This window comes from Myotis daubentonii, chromosome 1, assembly GCF_963259705.1.
Source record: "Myotis daubentonii chromosome 1, mMyoDau2.1, whole genome shotgun sequence".
NCBI lineage: Eukaryota > Metazoa > Chordata > Mammalia > Chiroptera > Vespertilionidae > Myotis > Myotis daubentonii.
Window position 1 is genome coordinate 62,978,879 of NC_081840.1, and position 20,610 is coordinate 62,999,488.

General features: G+C 43.6%; 1 protein-coding gene, 1 long non-coding RNA gene and 3 other non-coding genes across 6 annotated transcripts in view; 3 read left to right on the forward strand and 2 right to left on the reverse strand.

The window, feature by feature from the left end:
- Positions 1–4,112, reverse strand: part of SLC28A2 (solute carrier family 28 member 2) — a 31,552-nt gene extending 27,440 nt beyond the window's left edge. Inside the window, exons 1-3 of the mRNA XM_059702445.1 lie at positions 4,015–4,112; positions 2,766–2,862; positions 2,538–2,626 (exon numbers count right to left, since the gene is read on the reverse strand). Of these exons, the coding sequence (XP_059558428.1) occupies positions 2,538–2,626; positions 2,766–2,804 (128 nt within the window). The 5' untranslated portion in view covers positions 2,805–2,862; positions 4,015–4,112. The remainder of the gene's footprint in view (positions 1–2,537; positions 2,627–2,765; positions 2,863–4,014) is intronic.
- A 132-nt stretch (positions 4,113–4,244) lies between these two features.
- On the forward strand, positions 4,245–13,132 carry LOC132237867 (uncharacterized). 2 transcript variants are annotated; one of them, XR_009453675.1, is made up of 3 exons: positions 4,245–4,546; positions 7,377–7,480; positions 13,041–13,132. It is a non-coding gene; the product is annotated as an uncharacterized LOC132237867 (long non-coding RNA). The 2 variants fall into 2 exon arrangements; XR_009453672.1 differs by lacking the exon at positions 13,041–13,132 and adding an exon at positions 7,606–7,698.
- Positions 13,133–15,805: 2,673 nt separating this feature from the next.
- Positions 15,806–15,877, reverse strand: TRNAH-GUG (transfer RNA histidin (anticodon GUG)). Its single transcript has one exon. It is a non-coding gene; the product is annotated as a tRNA-His (tRNA).
- A 594-nt stretch (positions 15,878–16,471) lies between these two features.
- TRNAH-GUG (transfer RNA histidin (anticodon GUG)) lies at positions 16,472–16,543 on the forward strand. Its single transcript has one exon. It is a non-coding gene; the product is annotated as a tRNA-His (tRNA).
- Positions 16,544–17,879: 1,336 nt separating this feature from the next.
- Positions 17,880–17,951, forward strand: TRNAH-GUG (transfer RNA histidin (anticodon GUG)). The gene has a single exon. It is a non-coding gene; the product is annotated as a tRNA-His (tRNA).
- Positions 17,952–20,610: the final 2,659 nt, after the last annotated feature.

Genomic DNA, 20,610 nt, shown 5'->3' on the forward strand with positions numbered 1-20,610 from the left:
TCCATAAAACTCTTAGAAGAAAATGTAGGTGAAGAAGCTCCTTAACATTAATCTTGGTGATAATTTTCTGGATATGACACCAAAAGCACAAAAAACGAAAGCAATAAATAAACAAGTGGAACTACATAAAACTTAAAAGCTTCTGCATAGCAAAAGAAGCAGAATGAAAAAAAGCAGCCTACAGAATGAGAGAACATTCTGCAAATCATATATTGCATGAGAGATTAATATCCCAAATATATGAAGAACTCATACAACTCAATAACAAAAAAACAAACAATCCAATTTAAAAATGGAGAGAGGAACTGAATAGACATTTTTCCAAAGAAGATATCCAATTGGTCAACAATGAAAAGAAGCTCAACATCAGTAATCATCAGAGAAATGCAAATAAAAACCACAATGAGCTATAACCTCACACCTGTTAGAATGGCTGTCGTCAAAAAGACAAGATATATAACTAGTGTTGGCAAGGATGTGGAGAAAAGGAAACCCTTGTACACTGTTGGTGAGGATGTAAATTGGTTCAATCACGATGGAAAATAATATGGAGGTTCTTCAAAAAATTGAAAATAGATCTACCATATTATTCAGTAATTTCACTTCTGGGTATATAGCCATAGGACCCACAGGAAATGAAAACAAAATATTAGAGAGATGTATGTGCTCCCATGTTTATTTCAGCCCATCAATGGGTGAATGGATAATGATGCAATATGAATATATAGGGTATCTCTAAAAAATGTATATATCCTTTAACAGCTAATAATTCACTTTTGAAAGTAAAATGTATTTTAATAAATGCTGCCTTTATAATTATTCAAAATGTGTGTATACATTTTTTGGGACACCCTGTATATATTTATATATAGCTAAACTCAGAAAGAGTAATGGAAAGAAAGAGAAGCTAAAATCAGTTTACATTGCAAGATCAGATTAAGGATTTCCTGAGGAACCAAGAACAGAAGTAAGAGAGGATTAAAGATGGGTCTGAGTGTGTGTCCTGAAAATGGTTGACCTTTAATCACTGAAACTTGTCAATTCTATTCTAAAAGTATATCTGGGATTTATCTTTCCTAATCTATTCCCACATATCCGTGTTTTTTAAATTGAGTTTTAGAGAGAGAGGAAGGGAAAGAGAGAGAGAGAGAGAGAGAGAGAGAGAGAGAGAGAGAGAGAGAGAGAGAGAAACATTGCTATGACAGTGAAACATGTGGCATGCCCCCTACCAGGAAACTAGCCCGAAACCAGGGCATGCGCCCTGATAGGAATGGAACTGGCAACCTTTCGGTGCATGGGATGAGCCACAGTGGGCAGGACAAAATCTGTAACTGGCTGTGATCAATTAATTGTAGGTACCATTGCACTTGGACCAGCCATGTCCATGTTGATACATATCAATTTGTATACAAAAGTGACTTTCAGAAGAAAATAGAATTTAAAATTTTTTTTTTAAAATATATTTTATTGATTTTTTTACAGAGAGGAAGGGAGAGGGATAGAGAGTTAGAAACATCGATCGGCTGCCTCCTGCACACTCCCCACTGGGAATGTGCCCGCAACCAAGATACATGCCCTTGATCAGAATCGAACCTGGGCCCTTGAGTCCGCAGGTGGATGCTCTACCCACTGAGCCAAACTGGTTAGGGCAAAAATTTTAAGCTTGTTTTCTCTGTGAAGTCACTAAGTTAATTCTTAAAAATAAAGAAAAGAAAACAAACAAAAATAATTCTGTATTTGGGATTATTACCTTTAGAAACTATTCAACAGCCTCTCCTAAGCTTCTCAACATCTGACTTCTGCACTTTTTTATAAATATCCAGATCCTTTTCCACACCATGCAACATGGCTTCCAACTGACCCACTTTATCCAAACAACTTTCTTAGACATTACTTCTGGGACCAAATCCATGAGCAAATTCAAAGATTTTTCTCACTCCTACTTCCCTGACCCCTGTCTGTTCAGACAAAATTGTGAACTGTGCCTTCATTCTTGATACTTCCTTCCCTTTTGACTTTCAAGGCTCTACATTTTTACTTTCACTGTTGTCCCTCATGGTGGTCCTTCTCTGCCTTTTTTTTCTTTCTGATTTTTCTTTCTCCCTATCCCCAAATTTGAGTATTCCAGAAGAGGTTTTGTTTGTTTGTTTGTTTGTTTGTTTGTTTTTTCTTTCAATGATATGGGTGAGTTAATTTCTAAGCCTCAATTTTCTAATTGATAAAAAAAGGGAATTAAAATTAGTATCCACCTGTTGTTGTAAAAATTAAATTAATTACATAAAGCATTCTGCACAATACTGAGTACTCAAAAAATGTTAGCTGTTACTATTCTCATTGTTGTTATTTTTGTTGTCAGTCCAACCAACTCCAATTATATATCACACAGGTTTAGATACAAATAGTTGTGCCTATGTAACATCAGGTGGCTGTGAGTCTTATCGCTACAATACGACCATGAGCTTCCTGAGTCCAGTGGCCACAATGAACCCACCCTAGCTCCTTAGGCCTTAACTAAACCAATTCCAGAACACACGTACCTGCGGTGAGTGGAAGGCCCCAGCCCATCTGGGAGGCTTTGTCCTTGCTCTTCAGTCCTCCTGGGTCCCTCAGGATTTAATCCTTCTTCCTGTAAGCACAGGTACAGCTGGGTCAGTCATAGGGCCCTGCCAGGGGTGATGGGGATTGTGAGCAGCCAAAGACCCTACAGGAGGCTACACAGCAGACCTGAAAGCTCTGCATGAACTACTAGTAAACTGGTGGGTTACCGTGAGCTCCAGCCCTGGGTTCTCTATGCCAGTCTTCATTGTGGACAAAGCAACGGCTTCTCTTCCACTTGTTTTCTCCACCTCCTGTTCTCCTCAACTGCAAAACAAATTCAGGGCCAAGGCTGAAAGATTAGCCAGTCTGTAATGTGGGACTAGGGAGAATTTTTAAGGCCAGTTACCCACAGAAAAAACAAAACCAAAAATCTTTAGAGGTTTAGATGATTTCTTTAAGAACTGAAAATTGGGAAGATTGGAAACATAATTTTAATATAATAAACAATGAAATACAGACTTCTGTTTCCTATTGTGAATAGGCAAGGAAGGGGTAAGAAGATAGGAGAAGAGAAATAAAGGCCAGGAGGAATTGAAATGAATCAGTGGTTCACCCAGGTCCCAATTAGGTCCTGTAAGGAGTCAGAGGGCAACTGCTCCTGTTAACCTGGGAGAGGCCCCACTGACCTGTGCCGGATAAGAAGAAAACAGAAAGGGAGGCAGAGGGCTGGGAAGGATCCACATCCCAGCATATTGCTGAGAAAACAAAGATTAACAGGCTTTGAAGTTCCTGACTATATTGTAACACAAACATTGTTTTTGTCCTGGTTGGTGTGGCTCAGTGGTTGAGCATCAACTTATAAACCAGGAGGTTATGGTTCGATTCTGGTCAGGGTATATGCCTGGGTTGTAGGCTCGATCCCCAGTGAGGGGCGTGCAGGAGGCAGCGGATCAATGATTCTCTCTCATCACTGATGCTTCTATCTCTCTCTCCCTCTCCCTTCCTCTCTGAAATCAATAAAAATATATTTTGGGGAAAAAATTGTTTTGGGACCACCTAAGACAGCTCCTCATTAGTTAAATAAAAGAAACCTACACTTAGAATAGTCAGCATGAATGTTAATTATCCCAAATAAAGAAAGTTTTAAAACAAAATGAGAGAATCAAGAAACTAAAGCAACATTTGAGCCTCACTGTACTAGTAAGCAATCCTAATAGACAAACATTCAAATTTATAAACTTATTCTGAGATGTTTCTTTACTTTGCAGAAAGTTAACTTACCCCATGAAATGTTTTTTTTAATGTGATCTCTTCAAGCATTAAAATATAATTTCATTAAACACACATAACAGATTTTTGCTGTGTAAATTAGGACCTTCCCGTATCGGCAGAGAACAACCTGAATTTGGTCTAAATAGGATCAACTAAGGAATTTAGCAAATCAGGTTCCTACCCTCCCCAAACCCCCTTTCTTACACCAGCTTCTGAGATTCCTTCTGTCTCCTCAGGGAAGGACGGAAAGAAACACTCAGCTCCCAGAGATCCTGACTCTGAAGGGAGTCCTCCCCTGTCAAGGAGGAGGGCAACTCAAGTTAAACATTTACATTTTAAAGACTGTGTTGTGGGGTCAGGTCTAAGAGTTCTGCAGGAACTCCCAATTGGCATATCAGCAGGAGCTCTGTCCAGCACTGAAGTAAGAGAAAGGGCTCTGCGCTCGGGAAATGTACCGTGTTGTATGGGAAAGACAATTACTAGAAAGAAGGAAAAACAGAAAGCAGGACTATGCAGGATTCAATGCCAAACGATCGCTAGGAAGCACTAGGAAGTCTTTCATTAATCCATTCAACAAATATTTATGGAGTACTCACTGTTTTGGGTGCTGAAGATAGAAAGATGAATGAAACATGGTCTCTGCCGTGAAGGAACTTACAAATCATTAAGGGAAGACATGTGTCAGAAAGGTCACGGAGTTGGTAACATTTGCCCTGAGTCTGGAAAGTCTTGAAAGGTAAGTAGGGGATGAATGATGGAGAAGGGGAAAGATGTACCAGCAGAGAGAGAAACCTGAACAAAGGCACAGAGGTGTGGCCTTCTCTGACATGCTAAGGAGGCTGCAAAAATTAGCTAAAGAATGGAGTGACTTTTTAGAGGAATTAAGAAAGGACAAAATAAAGAAATTAGTTAAGAAATTGGGGGCGGGGGGGGGGGGGGGGATGCCTGCCCGGTGTTGCTCAATGGTTGAACATTGACCCATGAATCAGGAGGTCATGGTTTGATTCCCAGTCAGGGCACATGCCTGGGTTTTGGACTCAATTCCCAGTAGGGGGCATGCAGGAGGCAGCCGATCAATAATTTTCTCTCATCGTTGATGTTTCTCTCTCGCTCCCTCCTCCTTTCTCTGAAATCAATCTATAATAATAAAAGCCGTAACATGCTAATTAGACCAGATCTCCTTCTGGACAACCTTCCAGATGAAGCCGGGGCTGCAGCCACAGGATCCGAGGCAGCCGCTGCAGCTGCAAAGGCCTACTCTTGCACAAATTTCGTGCGTCGGGCCTCTAGTAAAAACATGTTTATTGGAGAAACTACTGGAAAAGCGTTTAAAATGAAGCTAAGCATGTGTTGAAGCTAGGTATAGAGTTTATATTAGAGTTAAGACCTCTGTTCGCTCTGACCAGAGGAAAGTCCCTTGAGGAAACTGTAGTAAGTGTAAAGGCAGAGAAACAACAGACTGAAAATTCCAATTTCCTCATCATTGACTGAACTAATGTTGAATGGATATGTCACATTATATTGTTATCTGCTAAACGAGAGCGCCGATTTGGAAATTATCCTTCTTCCAGGAGGACAACTGAAGAAATCAAAGCACCAAGGAGGAGTATTTGGAGGCCCTGCTTTTCCTCCCTTGCTCAATTTTATCTTGCCTTGGCACCAGCCACGGTCATAAAATAGCTTTATCTAGGGGTGTGGAGCAGGCTATCTTGTAGAGTGATATAGATGTTTAGAGCAAAATGGACCTTTAACATCTTCTGGTTAGCCACAACTGCTCTGACTATAGGTATTGTAAGTCATCAAGCGGCAGGCAGTTGCCTGGTGGGCATGGCAGAAGGACTCTGCTCTGCTGGTCATGCACTCAGGCCCAGTAAACCCAACAGCCTATTACACACCTCCCACTTTATGGAGATGATATCCAGTCCCTCCCTCTAACCCTGACCTTGAGAAGTCTCCTCCCACACTTCAATCGTCCCAGAAACCTGATGTTCATTTCCACTTAGATGACTCACTGATGTCTCAGCACCAATAAGTTCTAAACAAGAACTTTCTGTTATCTTCTCAGGTGCCACCTTCTACCCTAGGTAAATCGTTCCTTATGCTTACTTCCCTCCTTCTTTCACTGCCCCCTCCCATTGGCCCTTGCCCTCACTTGGCTTTGTGTTGGAGGTAAGTATGTGTTAGAGCTGGATATAGAGTTTGCCTTGGAGCTAAAGCCTTTGTTCCTGCTCACCAGAGGGGAAGTTTCTCCAGGGAAGAGCTTGTGAAGGAGGGAAAAAAAAAAAAAAAAAAAAAAAAGACATGATTGGGCAGAATGCAAAGGGAAGCATTTAAAGATACATTTCTTCAAATGTCACAATTTTGAGTAGGGTCGACCCTGAATATCAAGCCATTTGAACTACTGGGGGTATTTAAAATGGTTTAAAGAGGTGGTGATAACAAGTGTTTTCTAAGAACCCCAATATTTTTAAAATGCATAGGTATACAATTATAGTTGATTTTTTTTTTTAATGTTTGCCATTTCTCATAGAATCCTGAAGTTTTTAAAACTTTGCCTTTAAGAAGCTTAAGGTCTTTTTCTCTCTAGCTTTGTCCCTCATACCGGTTCCTTTCAGAGTAGTGAACGTGTGAAGGGTGTGGAACTAGAGAAGGGGAATGATAAATCCCCTCCATACTGCAGCGCTGGGCTTGGCCAATTCACTGAGCATGTACTAGACAACCTGCTTCTTCAGCAGTTTTTAACAATCCCAGTTGAAAGATCAACCAAATGTTATCTGACCACAGAAAGCAGAATGAGAATATGGCAAGTCCTACGAAGTTATAGCCTTTCTGCTCAGCCATTAGGGGTTTCTATCTTCTTTCGTGCCCTCTGCTTTTACATCCTACTTCTAACCTTTCTATCTCTTTGACTCCACCTCCCTCCCTCCCTCTCTCTCTTTTCTCTGTCTCTTCCGCAAACCCCTTCCTCTCTATGTCCCATCTCTCCTCCTATTTAACTTTGCAGTGCTCCGCCTGAGAAGGTTGTGATAGAGAGAGCTCTGGAAAAACAGGCTGCAGAACGCCTGTCGGCGCCCCGTCAGTCCTTGCAGAGCAGAGCTGGTGATGGGGGCTGACAGGGCTAAAGGCCTGTGTGTCAGGGAGCAGATGGGTGAGCAGTCCCGGCTTTGTGATGGGAATGGATGAGGCTTATGTTCTAGAGACATAGCATCAAGAACCACCTCCCACACTCAGTCATAGCGTGGATTAGAATCTTTATTCTCTATTTGCTGAACTTCCTGGAAGACTTTGATTTGGGTTCTAATTTTAAAAGCCTTACCTCTAGTAATTCTTATTGATTAACAGATGGCTAATTAGTTTCCATGGCTAAATGGGTAGGTGGACAAAGTCTAGTAAGTTGGTGGTTGTGTGCCAGTCCTGACCCTCCCCGCAGATGCTCTAACTATATCTCATTAGTGAAAGTCTACCATTGATTGGGAAAACAACTGATAAGGAAGTAATACTATTTATTATTAAGCATTTCAGGGCTTACCTCTCCTGTTTTGTTTTGTTTTTACTTTACCTTCAAGGCAGGATTGGAAAGATTTGGAGTCAGACTCCATGGGCACAGTGACCTCACTCCCAAATGATTAAATTAGGACAAAAGTGCAGGGAAAATGAAATTATATAAATGGTAAGTGCTTCAAAAATTTGAATAGCTAAAGTATTAAGTTCCTAATGTAGATCTTTGATTCTTTATTTTTTTAACTTTTTTTGATCTTTGCTTTTTTAAAGCGATATTGTTCACTTATATTTCAGCCACTGAAATGCATTTCACACATTTTCTGATTTACTCCTGACCATGCACCTCTGAGGAAGGTACTACTGCCATCCCAATTTTCCAGACCAGGACACTCAGGCTTAGAGACATGAAGCAATTCACCAAAGTGAGCAAATGACAGAACTAAGGCTGAGCCCAGAGTCCTTGCCCTTAATCACAACTAGCTGCTGTTCATCCTGGCCCCAGCCGTATGCCTCTCTCCCCGCTTCCTGTTCTCATTATAACATCCGTTAATGTCCAAACCCAGCTGACTTCTTTTTCTGAACGCCGCTGGCCTCCACTTCAGCCTCCAATGAACTCACTGTCTTCTTTTATTGCCTGAGCTATTCATGTAGCATCTTGTATATTTTTCTCTAATGCTGTTTGTCATAATGTTGTCATATTGCATTCTGGAGGGGGGAAAAGTTTGTATAAAAGTGGCAGTACAATGCCTCATTGAGAATTGTGGGTTTTGTTTTGCTTTGTCTTAGTTTTAGCAAATTTCTTGATTGACTTTTTGGGTATGAGGCTCCATTAGAGCAGAGACCCAAGCCCCTAGCACACAGAAATTGTGTAAAAATTGTTGAAAAAACAGAAACACCTAGGTATGTGCCCAGCTATCTGGAGCAAAGGAAAGTGAGGATATCTGTTACCTGAGAAGTGTACAGCGCTTCGCATCGTGCCTGGTACAAAGTAAGCATGCACTAGGTGGCAGCCATCGTGTTTTACATAAGTAATAGAGCAGGAATTATTGGAGCATCTTAGGAGGAGCAAATAGAAAAGGGCAGGAGAAGAGAGAGGGGAAGAAATGGAGTAATATGTTGGTCACAGGGGCTCCATGTAAACTGCAGGCGAGTGAGGTCTTTTCAGAGGTGGCAATGGCCAAGGGACAATTAAGGAAAGGCTAGTTAACATTTTCTGTGCTGAGCTACAACTTCACCCTCCTTCCCTCAAGTCTTTAGTAAAATCTGTTACACATACAACTTGATGTCAGTAATTCTTGGAGAATTCAGGAAGCCAGGTTGTGTGCGGGGGCTGCCAGGGAGCAGTGGCAGCGAGGTGATATATCTATATGAACAGCCCATTCAGCAAAGTTAGAGAATTTAGCGAAAGTATGCAAACAAACCAAAGACAACAAGGAGAGAGGCCCCAATCATTTTCAGAAATATTGGGAGTGATGGTGATTAATCTCATTCTACAGAAGATGGGGGGTTCGAGATAATTTTATTTAAATATTAAAGGATGGGGGATGGAGGCAGGTCCCAGCAGTACAGAGGACTTTGGGAGCATCCAAGTGATTAACACTGTAGTCACATATACATTGTTATCATGCGGTTTATGTTATGTTCCCTTAGCTATATTTTAAACTCCTTGGAGTAGCAACTATGACAAGGTGTTGAATTGAAACTGTATGGCTTTTCCTCATTCCTATGTATTGACACATTGGATCCTGGCAATAACCCTCTGAAATAGTGTGGCAAGTATTAGCGTATTTCCCCTATTTCCAATATAAGAAAGTGCAGCCTCAGAGTGGTGACATCCTGTTCCCTGGGTTACAGAATCAACAATGAGTCAGGCCAACCTGGGGCAGGAGGGAGAGCCTAGATCAGCCGTGGGCAAACTACGGCCCGTTTGAAATGAATAAAACAAAAAAACAAAAAAGACCATACCCTTTTATGTAATGATGTTTACTTTGAATTTATATTAGTTCACACAAACACTCCATCCATGCTTTTGTTCCGGCCCTCCGGTCCAGTTTAAGAACCCATTGTGGTCCTCGAGTCAAAAAGTTTGCCCACCCCTGGCCTAGATAAACGAGAGTGCACCTGGATGTCCGTGTGAAATCTACCTTTCCAGCCCTACTCACGCTCGGCCCATCAAGAGCCACTCACACAGCAATCTTTGTCCTCTCTAGCCCCACAGAAATATTTGTCTGTCAGCCCACAATCACATTTACCACCTAAGGCAAAACCTTTAGACAAGTTATTTCATATTTAAAAGGATGATAACAGAGGAATCTTCACAGAGCTGTGGAATTAAATGAAACAAATAATTCATTTAATTAAATGAAAATCTTTGACACAGTGCCTGGCACATAGAAATGTTCGATAAATGGTCTCTCGTTTCTCTCCTCCCTTCTACAGCTCACTCTTCTTTCTCTATCTCAAAATTTAGGTTCAATGTTTGTTCTATCCTGCCATGTTCCTTATGTTTTATTGTACCTTTGATGGTTTCTGACACATAACTGATATCTGACCCTTCACCTGGGGGTAACCCGGAAGAGTGGGAGCAGGGGCTGGGCTGGGCTTAGGCTTGGGATGGGAGAGCCAGATAGTAAACCCCCAGCCATGTTTAAGGTACAAGGCCTGGGATCCAAAGTGGTGGAGCTAAATCTGTTCTCATGTCCAAGAGGTGACTTCAGAGCCAAGAACCAGGGGCAGCCAGGTCACTGGATGGTTTCAACACAAATACTAGTCCATGTGAAAACATCTGTCAATGAGAGAGAAACGCGATCTGGAAAGTTTGTTGGTGTGTTAGTTGGCTTGGCTGCCATAACAAAATGCAATAGAGTCAGTGGCTTAAACAACAGAAATTTAAATTGATTGCTCACCGTTCTGTAGGCTAGAAGTTCAACATCAGCGTACAGCATGGCTAGATTCTGGTGAGAGCTCTCTTCCTGGCTTGCAGATGGCCTCCTTCTTGCTGTGTCCACACGAGAACAAGCGAGCTCTCTGGTTTTTCTTCTTGTAAGGGGATTAATCCCACCAGGAGGGCCCCACTCTCATGACCTCACCTAACCTGATTACCTCCCAGACGTCTCATCCCTAAATATCATCACAGTGAGGATTAAGGCTTCAACATTTGGGAGGGAGGGAGAAACAAACATGTAGCCCATAACAAGAGGCAACTACTACAGTACAGTTTTTATTTTACTTTAGTCTGTACAATTTTGACCATTAAAGAGAAGCCTTTCAGAAACGTGACTTTCTTTCTCACCAAGTGAAATGTATACTTTTGAAAGCACAAAGTTCATTTTGTTTACTGACACAAGATGCCGGCGACCAATACCAGCATGTCATAATGTCAAGAGTTTCATCAAAAGGTTGATGAGACTTGGGGACTCAACAGCGTTGAGTCACACATGAAGTCACCTGTTGGGAATGGCTAAAGGCATTTCCCCAAAGGGATTATTGATTGTGGCTGCCAGACAGTTAAAGGGCATCTTAATCTACATCAGTGATGGCAAACCTATGACATGCGTGTCAGAGGTGACACGCGAACTCATTTTTTTGGTTGATTATTCTTTGTTAAATGGCATTTAAATATATAAAATAAATATCAAAAATATAAACCTTTGTTTTACTATGGTTGCAAATATCATAAAATTTCTATATGTGACATGGCACCAGAGTTAAGTTAGGGTTTTTCAAAATGCTGACACGCCGAGCTCAAAAGGTTCGCCATCACTGATCTACATGTTATTGCCTCCTACTGGCCAAACACCTGAACAGCCGTAGGCTAATTCCCCCATTCTGACAATGGACTCTGTACCAAACCCTGACCCTTTGAAGTGTTTATCTCTGCCTCGCCTCAGGACAAGTTGTGTTAATAAAAACCATGGGATCCTGGGGACGAGGAGAACCTAAGACCTTAGACTTAAGATCTTGGATCTGAAGCTCCTTTAGCTAAGCTCCTCTGACCCCCAAATGCCTTTCAAAATTATATCTCGTTTCCGAACTCTTTATTAGTCTCTGGATTCCTATGTCATCTACGCATTCCTTCTCCAGATTCCTGAACCCTTCTTGATGCTGGGACAAGAACCCCGGCAACAAGACTCAAAGCTACTTCACTCATCCGTTTACAGATTTCCTTATAAATATCTCCCCATATATTTGATGTAGGAATTGAAACAGAATGTTAAGTCTGTTTTTTAACAAGTTTGGAGCAGCAAGTTCTTTGCCAAAACCACATTTCTTCTTGTCAAGAGCCATTGTTCCCTTAAGGGAAGTGAATATTATGTCTGCAACATTGACTTTCTTGTAAAGGGAAATTAGAGGGTACTCCTTTTCTCCTATGCACTAGGTTTAAATTCTTTGTCAAAAGAATACCTCTTTGTGATTAACACAATGCACAGAATGATAAGGTGCATTTCCTTAGGAAAATAACTTCAGATCTATTACATATAATAAATTACATAGATTGCATAGAATGAGTTATTTATTACATAAGAAATTATTGGGGATTAGAGGCAAGTTAATTGACCATAACAGGCAAATAATCCTTTTGCCACATGACTGTAATATTCAGATAAAAAATATATCTATGGTCTGGCCGGTGTGGCTCAGTTGGTTAGAGCATCATCCCATACACTGAAAGGTTGCAGGTTCCATCCCTGGTTGGAGTGGGATCTCTCTCTCTCTCTCTCTCTCTCTCTCTCTCTCTCTCTCTCTTCCTCTCTCTAAAATCAATAATCTATATTATTCTTTAATAATTATATTGCTAAAATAAATGCTATATTTTCCCATTTGAGGTAACCAGGCTTTTTAAAAAAATTAATCTTTAAAACATCCCTGTCCTTTAAAAAGTGCCACAATACATAGTAGCCCTTAAAAAGTGTTAGGTATTATTTTGGGGGAACACAACAGAATATAAGAAAGAAGTGCTAGACAAAGAAAGACACTGTGAGAAATCATATTTTTGTAAAAGAAAACATTCCATGCCATGGCAAGTTAATGCCACCAGCCAGGGAGGCCCCACTTGAGCTTGGTGCCCAAGCACCATGGACCCAGCCTAGACACTGATGAAGTTTTGTCAAGCTCTCTCTATGTCAAAGCACTGAATGGGTTCATGAAGATTTGACAAAGGTCTACAGGGAGAAGGAGAAAATGCTCACTGAAACCATGTCCTAGAATGGTCACCAATTAATAATAATAATAATAGTAATAATAATAGTTAACCTTTATGGAGAGCTTACTTGGTCTTGAACTCTGAGTCAAGGGCCTTTCATGCATTATTTCACTGCATCCTCCCAACCCCCTATAAGCTCACTGCTTTGTTAAGCCCATATTTTACAAAACCTGGGGCTTAGAGAAGTTAAGCAACTTGTCCAACTGCTGTTAAGTGGAAATCTTATATATGAATCCAGATAGTTGGGTATTTTCTCAAGTAGAGTCACAAACCTTCAGTGGTAGGTACCAAACTTGCCTCCTGGCCCCAGCGGGTGCTGATGGGGCATTGTACAGTTGGGGAACGGATTCCGGCCCTCAGTTCCTATCTTCTCAGGAAAAAGCCTTCGCAAGCAGTGTTGCAATGAGGATAAGTGTAATTCTGCATTGTACTAAAATGAATTAAGATAACTCTAATGATAGGGAAAGGCCACCGGGCTGGCACCAGCTTTGAAGTCTATAAACTCCACCTACGATTCACTCCACAGGCTTCTTGTTCAAGAACTTTTCCAGGTGGAAGTTCTGCTGATTCTGTGGCCTACAAGAGTGGGACCTGCTGTGAGGAAGATGGAATGGAGTGGCTGCTGCCACCTCCTCGCTTCACTCCTCTCTCTTCCACCTCCACAAGCAGTCCCAATCGGATCCTTTCCAAGGAAACCACTGTCCACATCATCTTTGTGGGAGTCAGAGAGGAAAATGGAGTCCAACCTGGATGGGGATATAAAGAGGAGCGGTCATGCCTGAGACATGTGCTGAAGGACCGCACAGATAAATGGGCAGCCAGCAAAGTGTCTTTGGAGCCGAGCCCCTTTTCTTTTCCCGTTCCTCCATCCTCTGTCTTCCTCTCTCTGGCCTGACCAAAATCTGTCTTCAGGAAAGGACCCGAGATCAGCTGCCTCACTGGGAACAAAGTCAGGAAGTACCGATGGGGTTTCTGTGCCCTGTTAAGGGCTTTTAGGAATCAGTGAGCAAGTCAGGGAGGTAGGTTTGTCTTGTTCAGGATTAATGACTCAGTGCCTAGAATAGTGCCTGGCTCCTTAAACTTTGTGGGATAAATACATTTTGGAGGCCAGGGAGTTCTTGGGACCCTAAACTTCCACACCTCTTGGCCCTGGACTGCGGACCTGTGATCCACAGGTGCTGGACAGAGCTTCCAGCCTCAGCATTCCACATCCACTTCCTGGGACGCAGCGCCTCCTAGTGGGAGTCTGGGGCTGCTGCCTCCTCCCTAGATGCCTCCAAACACGGGCCCCTATATTACTTCCCCTGTATCTCCATCTTCTCATTCTCAAAACCTCAGTGTCATCTTCATTGATGAAGCCCAGTAGATGGTGCAGGCCCCTTCTAGTAACCACAAGTACGCACAAGATGAACAATAAAGGGCTGTAATGGAGTCAGGTAGTAACCCTATGTGAGAGCAGCACTCCTCAAACTAAGGTGCCGATGAATAATGTGTAAAAGCTTATAAATTACAGTTGTCATCTTCAAGATTTGCTGCCTCTTTTCTAGTGCTGAGACCTAAAGAAGAGCTTAAACTTTGAGTTGGAAGGAGTGGGGGGAAAGGACCACATTCCCAGAATCAGAAACTACAAAATATGGTTTACTAGTAAAGCAAGAGGTCAAGGGGAAGAGGGTGTTGTCTGACTTCTCGGAGAGGGCGTTCCAGAGCAGCAGGTGAGGTCATCCCTAGTTCTCAGCTCTGCCAACCCAGAAAACTCCTTTTATCGGTGCACCCAGAGATAAGGAGATTCAAGGGAAATGAATCATACCAAATTATTAAGAATCTAAATCAGCCGAACCGGTTTGGCTCAGTGGATGGAACGTCGGCCTGCGGACTGAAGGGTTCCGGGTTTGATTCCAGTCAAGGGCATGTACCTTGGTTGCAGGCACATCCCCAGTAGGGAGTGTGCAGGAGGCAGCTGATCGATGTTTCTAACTCTCTATCTCTCTCCCTTACTCTCTGTAAGAAATCAATAAAATATGGTTTCAAAAAAAGGCTATTATGAAATTTTGATAGTTGGGTGCATCTATCTCCAGGATAACTGTACACCTGCCAAGAAGGTCAGCAGTTGCAAGTGCAGAAGAACACCTTCCCCTTCTGTCACTCTTCCTCAAGGAATAAAACAGGAGACTTTCCTTACTTCCCACCCTGACACCTCATTCCAGCATGTGGATTTAAACACCTTCAGTGTAGCTATTTGGTAAATGGTCAGAGGAAAGAAGTTCATCATATTTCTGTTGGCCAGTTCTGTGATTCTTAAGTCTGGCATTTTCTCAGGCTCACCTTCCTCCATTCTGTTCTCTTGGGGTCTGAGCTGTCCTGTTGTGTGGCTTTAAATTCATCAAATTTCGGAAACTGGCAGCGGGGAGACCGGGAAAATGACAGCCCTCAACAGTGTCTTGCTCTCACACACCATTCAGTACGTCTTTGCTGATAAACTGTCGGCAAAAGGAGCCCAACCCCGCTGCCGTGTCCACCTCTCCCAGGGTTGCTTCCTGGCTCGCTGTGCCAGCCCCAGGTGCCCTGGGGGCAGCTGGAGAGGCTCATTTCTCACCAAGTCCTACCTCATTCCCTCCTCGAGGTGCTACAGCTGCTGTCAGCCACCCCGGAGCCAAGTCCAAAACTTCCATTTTGCCTGATGCCAAACGACAGGCCTTCATTTGCTAAATTTGGATTTTTTTAAGTGCTCATATAACAACTAACAAAATTTGCTTTAAACCCGAGGTAGCTTAGGGGGAAAATCCTCAAGGAGGAAACACCCTGTCACCTAGGAGGCTGTGGAGACGGAGGCCACAAACTCCTCATCGCGACTCTGGAAATCAGCCCCTCCGGGGCCGCCGTATTTTCCATTTGTCACAGTGTATTGTCTACTGCGCACTCTTCTCACCCTTCATAAATGTTTGCACATTGTGCTTGTGACCCCTAGATTCCAAAGTACTTAAGTTCTAGCCAGTGCGAGGCTTTTTAAAGAGCACAATATATGATCTGACCCTCGATAGGGGCCAAATGAAGAACGAATGACGTCCTGCGGTGAAACAATCACATAATAAAACAATCACACAGCAGGGAACATGAAGGCCAGCGTACCCATGGGCAGATGAACTAGAAAAGGGAGCCAAGCCCCGGAGTTTCTTTTTTGCCGCTTTGGCATCTGGGCTGTGGCTTAAAGTCATAGTAAGAGCTGGGAACAACAGGGAGGAATGTGGCTTCCCAGACCCAAAAGGGCGCCCTTGCCGTGCCATTGCCCCACAATGCCGTGACTCGGATTCGAACCGAGGTTGCTGCGGCCACAACGCAGAGTACTAACCACTATACGATCACGGCGAGCTACCGGAACGCCACGGGGGCCGGCTTTCCGCGGGCTGTACTCGTCTACGGGGCCGTCACTCCAATCTTCCCACGTTGACTATTGTCACCCAGGCCCTTCTGGCCCGCGCCCTGACCCGAAGCAGAGGACGAGCTCCGCGGACTCCCCGGCCTGGTGGTCCACACAAACCGTAAAAAAGGGGCATGAAAATGCTTTGCAAACGAAAGGACTCCAATGAGGCCAGGCCTACGTGGGCAGCGAGAACGGGAGGCCCCGGAGTCGCCCAAAAAGTGGCCCTCTCACGCACACTGCTCACGCTATCTGGTTTGGAATGGGGCCGTCTCTTAAATTCTACAAGAAAATCGGTTCCGACCCACCCGCACCACTTCCTTTGAGACGCAAGGAAGCGAAAACCCCGGCGCAGCTTCCCTGCAGGCGAAGCGGCGGGATCCGGCCCGCGGAAGAAAGCAGGCAAGTGCGCCTGCGTACGCTCTAACAGCCACGTTGGAGATGGGCGGGAGCAAGGACAAATCAAAGATGTGCTAAGGGGCGGGGCTTTTAACACAGAAGACTTCTGGAGAGGACTGAGTGCGTCAGGTCCCCAGTAGCTCGCCGTGATCGTATAGTGGTTAGTACTCTGCGTTGTGGCCGCAGCAACCTCGGTTCGAATCCGAGTCACGGCATTGCGTGAAGCAATGGCACGGCAGGGGATCTGCTTTTTTACTTTTCTCTCGCGTTTTTAACGACAGTTTGGAAAATGGATCTCAATTCTCTTATGACAGCGGGAGATGACTTTTTCGCCATCTCTGGCTAAACTGGATATCTGACAAAGATAGGCTTCCGGTTACTCCAGATCTACGTGCGTTATCATTCTTGGGGGACAAAGCACAAAGCACTCACAAGGCTGTGTTATAACAGACGTGTACAAATTCCCATGGCAGCACTGGAAAAGGACTCCCAATAATAGGAAGAGAAGACCTCGCACAACAGTTGTCCTTTGAAGTAGCTCTTGAAGGCCGAAAGGAAATTTGTCAACCAGCTAAGACAATCTCTTGTGCAAAGGCTTGAATAGCTATCGTAATTTCTCTTCGTAAATTTTGTCTCTGAAAGGGTAGACGAATTTCTTGGAGGGTGGGAGTGAGAGGTGGTGCGGTCAAATGATTCAATTCGTGTTTAGCAAGATCCCTCTGGCGATGCCTCTGGGTGTGGGGAGGTGATTAGAGCAAAAGGCACTGGAGAGACGGGTAGTTTTTGTGGATTCACTTTTTAGAACCAGTGGCAGGTTCTCGGTTTAGCAGAAAGCCACTTCCTACTGTGGGCTCGGCCGGGTTCTAGGCGCGGTGGGGGCGGGAGCACAAGAAAAAACCGGACCTAAATCCTGCTGCCGCTCAGGGTCACAACAGAGGTGGATACCAGGTCCGGCGGGAGATTGCGGAGGGAGGAATCAGCGCCGTCGGGGAAGTAGAAGAAGCTGCAAGGCAGTGGGTGTTGGGGGGAGAAGAACGACAGGGTGAGATGCGTTGAGTCCATGCTGCGTGGCCAGCGGGTTGTGGGCGTCCACATCCTCCGCAGAGGAAGCGTTGGGTCATTCCTGGGGGAATCAGCAGGGAAGAGAACCCCTGAGGAGCGCCCAGCAGGCCCACGATTATTGGAAGCGTCTCCCGAGCACAGAAGCAGAGGTCGGCGTCCCCCAGGGAATGGGAGTTACACAGCTTGTGGACACTCTGATATCCGACCAGTCCCGAATGCGGATGCCCAAATGGCCCCCTCTAAACTCCCACATCTCACATGGAACCCACCCTTCCCACTGCATCGTCACCATTTCCCGCGACTGAAGGGCCAAAACAGGAGAGAACCCGAGCAACTGGCGTGAGCGCAATGGACTGCGCGTTCTCAGACAGGCCTTAAGCTGAAATCCCGCCCCAGAAGGCGGGGCTTTTAGTGACGTGCGGACTGGGAAGGCCCACAACTATTGAAAAGGACAATCAAAAGCCGCGAGTCCCAAGGCTCCGGTAGCTCGCCGTGATCGTATAGTGGTTAGTACTCTGCGTTGTGGCCGCAGCAACCTCGGTTCGAATCCGAGTCACGGCATTGTGGAACAATGGCACGGCAAGGGGCTTAAACTTTTAATTTTCTTTCTTTACTCGATCTGTTTCGTATATATCATAAACTGCTTTTTAAAACATAAGCCACTGCATTTCCCTACCCTGAATATTGAGCCACCTTTAATATCGCCACCCCCAGTAATTCTGATTTAACTCTTCAAAATTCACGCAAACTCTTCAGATCTGTTTGAAAATGGGTGTCTGAATCATTCTCCTACACCAGCAGAACAGCGCCTCTGTGACCTTGCGATGTTTTTCCCCTTTCATGCATTTTTCTTTTTCAAATAGAGAGTGCATGTGCGCAGGTCCAGTGAAAAGTAAGTTTCCTCATTCTTCACTCGGTCCACCAATTATTGCCAGTTTCCAGTGGATCTTTCTATGACAGTCCTTGTATAAACACTTATATGTATGCAAATATATTCCCTCTCTTATTTCTTGCAAAATACAAATGACCTCTTCCCTTCCTCTCTCTCACCCTCAGAGTCAAAACTTGAGGTGATAGATTTGCACTGACAGGCAATCTCCATTTACAGGGAAGAATAGTACACATACCTGGAGGGAATCTCTGCTACCCAGATCCTTTCTATTCTCCCCAGCCCTGAATCCTGGCTGGGGAAGGAGGGCGATGTTTGGGTTGGTAAGAGAGGCCAAAGTGGTTCACTACTGTGTCTATAGAAACCTTTGGATGGGAAGCAGCCCTATTTTGATGATTTCAGGTTGGAAGGGCAGGGAAGCATCCTGGGTTTAGAAGTTGGAAGAGAAATTTGATTAGTTAATCCATTTGAAGGCTCTCTACTTCCATCTCTCCCCAATCGTATTGTCAGGATCCAACTTAAGTCACAAGCCAGCGACGTTAGAAAATTCAAGTTCATTGAAGGCAGAACCAAATCTTCCTATGTTTGTGTTCCAAGCATACATCTTCTCCATAAATATTTGACCTGAGGTTTCTAATGGAGTTTATAAATGAGTGAAGTGGCCTAATTTGCTTTTTGGTTGTAGATTAAGTTGTATTCTTTCAACACAGAACCATGTTATTTTCATATCAGACAAATAGAAAACTTGGCCCAAATGAACCTCCATTTCCATCCAGAATCTCAAAGAGCAGAGTGCATATGTGAGTGTACTAGGATATGTTAGTCCTCACAAGGTTGTGGACAGAGGTTGGCCCAAGGCAGGGCAAGGACCAGACTTAGAAGGCAAAACCCAGAAGGAAGCAGAGTTCAGGACAGAATGAGTATCCAAAGTCAGGCACAAACAGAAGTGATGACACCCCACTCAGAGTGTACTCAGAAAGGTGAGGGCTAAGGACTAGGCCTTGGAATTGCACAAATTTAGGAGGTTAAAGGGGGAAAGAGAGGATGTGGCCTGAGAGAAAGGAAGAGAACCAGAACAGAGTCATTTAAAGAAAAATTTGGGAGAAGAAGAGTTCAACCACAAAGGAAGTCAGCAAACCCAGATGCTGCAAAGGAGAAAGAGGAATGGGACAAAATCTTTGGGTTTGACACTTGGAAGTCATTGTTGATTTTTAAAACCTTCTATAAGAGCAACTGGATAACGTGCATCAAGAGTCAGGGGGAAAAAAAGTGTACTCTAATAATTCTACTTTTAGGAATCTTGCCAAAGCAAATAATCCTAAACTTGGAAGAGTTACCTGCATAAAGATGTCTGTTTACAGAGTTACTTAGAAGGGAGGAGAATGGAAATAGCCTAAATGACCAACAAATAAGGTGCTGCACTAAACTGAGGTATATAATAATAGTCATTTTAATTTTTTAAAATAATAATCATTTTTAAAATATAAAGTCAACTTTTAAATATTATTTATAACTGAAAAGAGTAAGATTCCCTTAAAGAAATGACTGATTACAGATCTTCAGCAGGGGAAGTACAAGTTGAGTCTGGAATATCTTGTGTAAGAGAGCAAGCAAGTGCTTAAAGATTGATAGGACCAAATCAAAAGGACACAGAAGCCTTCTGAAAGGACTCCTATTGGACAAATTTGGGGCAATTTGAGCATCAAAAAGAATAGTGGTGCCGAAACTGGTTTGGCTCAGTGGATAGAGCATCGGCCTGCGGACTGAAAGGTCCCGGGTTCAAGTCTGATCAAGGGCATGTACCTTGGTTGCGGGCACATCCCCAGTAGGAGATGTGCAGGAGGCAGCTGATAGATGTTTCTCTCTCATCGATGTTTCTAACTCTCTATCTCTCTCCCTTCCTCTCTGCAAAAAATCAATAAAATACATTTTAAAAAAAGAATATTGGTAACAATAGATTATATCACATAGAACTAAGGAATTTTTGAGATCATGGGGAGAGAGAGAAAAAGAAGAAAGAGGAAGAATTCTTTACAGAAGAATGCTAGATAATAAACACAGAAGTAATGACAAAAGTAGAGAGTCACCATTTTGCAATCACAGTGTAATAACAAATGCAAGCAGGGAAGCCAAAACCACTTGGTAAAACCTTGTTGGGAGCAAATAGTGAAAAGGTCTTAGGAAAGCACAACAGAACTTACTTTAACTTGTTGTGTAGAGAGAGCTGATGAATTCTAACTTAACCAAGTGAGCAAGCCTGGCACCACCAATAAAGAGACAAATATGCACGACTGGCCTCCCGGTGTGACACAACACCCCCTACATGGTGGT